The 3091-nt window shown below is 38.8% G+C and overlaps 1 protein-coding gene across 2 annotated transcripts in view; it reads left to right on the top strand.

Moving 5' to 3' along the window:
• Window positions 1-2465, top strand: part of C4BPB (complement component 4 binding protein beta) — a 12773-nt gene extending 10308 nt beyond the window's left edge. For both annotated transcript variants that reach the window (XM_039252693.1, XM_039252694.1), the window contains exons 5-6: window positions 1586-1712; window positions 2254-2465. In XM_039252693.1, the coding sequence (XP_039108624.1) occupies window positions 1586-1712; window positions 2254-2406 (280 nt within the window). In that variant the 3' untranslated portion in view covers window positions 2407-2465. The remainder of the gene's footprint in view (window positions 1-1585; window positions 1713-2253) is intronic.
• The last annotated feature ends 626 nt before the right edge of the window (window positions 2466-3091 follow it).

Below are 3091 nucleotides of genomic sequence, written 5' to 3'. Positions count from 1 at the left end.
AGAAATAAATAAAACATTAAAAATTTTTTAAAAAATAAACTTAAAAATTTATATATAATCTTAAATATTCAAACTTAATAATGAAGGGTATTAGAAATAAAGCAGGAAGGGGGTGCCTGGGTTGCTCAGCTGATTAAGTGTCAGACTCCTGATCTTGGCTCAGGTCATGATCTCACAGTTCATGAGATCAAGCCCCAGATGGGGCTCTGCACTGACAGTGAGGAACCTCTCTCTTTCTTCCCCTCCCCTGCTCATGCACATTCTCTCTCTCTCTCTCTCTCTCTCTCTCTCTCTCACATACACACACACACACACACACACACACACACTAAATAAATAAAAATTTTAAAAATTATAAAAAAGCACAAAGCAAGATCTTGCCCATTGACTGGTAGGTAGCGTTGTTTTGGGGAGTGACCCAGTCTGTCTTACCTCGTGCCCAGACTTCCTACTACTTCAGGAATCTGAGCTTTTTCTGATTTTGAGAGCTGCTTTAGCCCACTGCCAGCTGTCCCCAATCTCTAAAAGATAGACCAATGTCTTTATCCTAAAGTATTTATCTAGTATTTAGTTTATTTATCCTAAAGTATTACATTTTTTTCTTTTAGTTAAGAGAAGAGGGGGCACTTGGGTGGCCCAGTGGGTTGAGTGTCTGACTCTTGATTTTGGCTCAGGTTATGATCCTGGGGTCACGGCATCGAGCCCCATGTTGGGCCCTGGGCTGAGCATGGAGCCTGCTTGGGATTCTTGCTTGCCCTCTCGCTTGGCCCCTCCCTTGCTTGTGCACACAATCTCTATCTCTCAAAAAAAAAAAAAAAAAGAAGAAGAGGATATTTAAAATGTACGTTTTTCTAAAGAATCTGAGTACCAAAACTCAAAGAAACAGAGAATATATGGAAGTGCGGAAAGAGAATGATTTATTGTCCCAGCTTTCCCCCCTTCCCCCATCTGGTTTCCTATTTGCAGTTATTTGAATTTTTAAAATATCCTTAAAAAAAAAAGACAAAGAAAGAGAATGATTTATAGAGCCTTAATACATTCTAATTAAGTCTAACCTTAATTTAGACTACCTGATCCCCTGGCTGACAGATTTCTTACTCTTTCCTTGCCTTCAACCTTCTCAACTCAGGGTCATGCTGCCTCAGTATAATTTCAATCTCGTTATAAACTTCTAGTAGACATGTTTTTCTGATTAAAAGCTGTATCTCCTCCCAAAGATTTGAGGACTATCTCTAGCTTTCCACTCCTTTTTAGAGAGCCGACGGCTATCCTTTTTTAAGTTATTGAATGACGATGCACTTCATCCCTCACCCTCTCCATCCAACAACTGTGTGTAAACACACGTATCCAGAATCTCACTGCTCCATGTTTTACAGGTTGAATTACCACTTGGGCACTTGGGTCCTCTCCACTCCCAAGGGGAGTGGTTTTAGTTGATTGCTGAAATAAGCAGTCATTAAGGCTCAGGAAGGTGGACTCTATCATGATATGAAATACTGAAATACAACTATCCAAAACCAGCCTTAGTTACCCAGATCAGAAGGTAGGAAGGCTAAGAGTTGTTGTCATTCTAATGTCTGTTCAGGTACCAATTAGTGGGCACACGAGACCAAAGGTGCATTGATGGGGAGTGGAGCAGTGCACTGCCAGTCTGTGAGTTGATCCAAGAAGCTCCGAAACCAATTCCACAGACTGAGTTTGAGAAGGTGCTTGTAAGTAGTAGGTTTTGTCTGTCTCATTCACAGTTGTATCTCTGGGACCTAGCATCACTCCTGGCACATACTCAGTATTATCTGTTCACTGTGGGGTGTCTTTGAAGGGTTGGCCTTGGACTGATTATAGAAGGGAGATCATAAACTATTAACTCACATTTTTACATAAGAAGTTCTCATTCACTACCATCATCACAAACACCTCATGAAGACGGGTTGGTAGGAGTTATTGTCTCATGGACTTTATAGAACGAGTTTCATAAACTCATATCTTAGACTTGTATATATTGTTGTGAAAAGTCTCTAAAATTCTTCTAGTTTCCAAAAAACACTGAACAGATCAATTTTCATAGAGATCCCAATTTTATATCCCTCTTTTTTTTTTTTATTACTGGGATAATAGTAAGTATATATAAGCTAGAAAAATTTAAATGATTCATCATGTTGAAGACCCAGATCAGGGATCTAAACATGACTCATTAGCTTCAGAGTATACAGCTGGATCTCAGTTCTTAAGTTGTAACTTACAATTTTTTTTCAGCTTGCCTTTCAGGAGAATAAAGAACTTTGCAAAGCCATACAGAACTTTATGCAAAGACTAAAGGAAAATGGCTTAACAGTGGAGGAACTAAAATATTCCCTGGAAATGAAGAAAGTTCAATTGCAGGCAAAAAATGGTGCCCTGACATTGTAGCTGAGCAGACTGGGTAATAGAAAACCATCTATGAATAAATTTTCCTCTTGGTTCTGAAACTGGTTTCCGATTTTTCTCTCATTAGACTGAAACACAACTTCACAGTAACCAACTGCAGTTGCATAAAGCACCGTGTGTGTGTGTGTGTGTGTGTGTGTGTGTGTGTGTTTGTGTGTGTGTGTAAAAGAGAAGAGAGAGAGAAAGTGTGAGTGTGTATGTGTGCTGCTCTTATGTGGTGGTTGTCTGTTTAAGACCAGAATTAGCAGCACATCAATGGGGAGTGAAGGGTTGAATTTCCTGTCTGTACAGAGAATGGAAAGCTCAGATCCCAACTATGGGGATGTCTTGTATGTTAATGAGACACAAATGGTGAGGCAAGAAATAACCTCAAATTAACCAATGCTTATGAAGAAAAAAATTAACCTGTCAATTTGAGAAAATAAGCTCTGAACAATTATATCCTTAAAATGACCTATTGAGACAAAAGTAGAGTTAGGACCTAAACTGTCTTCTGAGTCTCCCCTATATCCTGTTTATGAAACTACGTTTCTAAATCTTCTGTGGTAATATTGCTTACCACATTTAGATGAAACCCAGCCTGGAATGGTAAGTTTAAGATGGTGGAAAATAAGTGAACATATTTTCTTTTTCTTTTTTTTTTTTAGAGGGCAGAAGAAGCAAGAAT

This window comes from Hyaena hyaena, unplaced genomic scaffold (assembly GCF_003009895.1).
Source record: "Hyaena hyaena isolate Hyena2069 unplaced genomic scaffold, ASM300989v1 scaffold_429, whole genome shotgun sequence".
NCBI lineage: Eukaryota > Metazoa > Chordata > Mammalia > Carnivora > Hyaenidae > Hyaena > Hyaena hyaena.
Note: the sequence above shows the minus strand (reverse complement) of the source record. Positions and strands in the feature narration are given on the sequence as shown.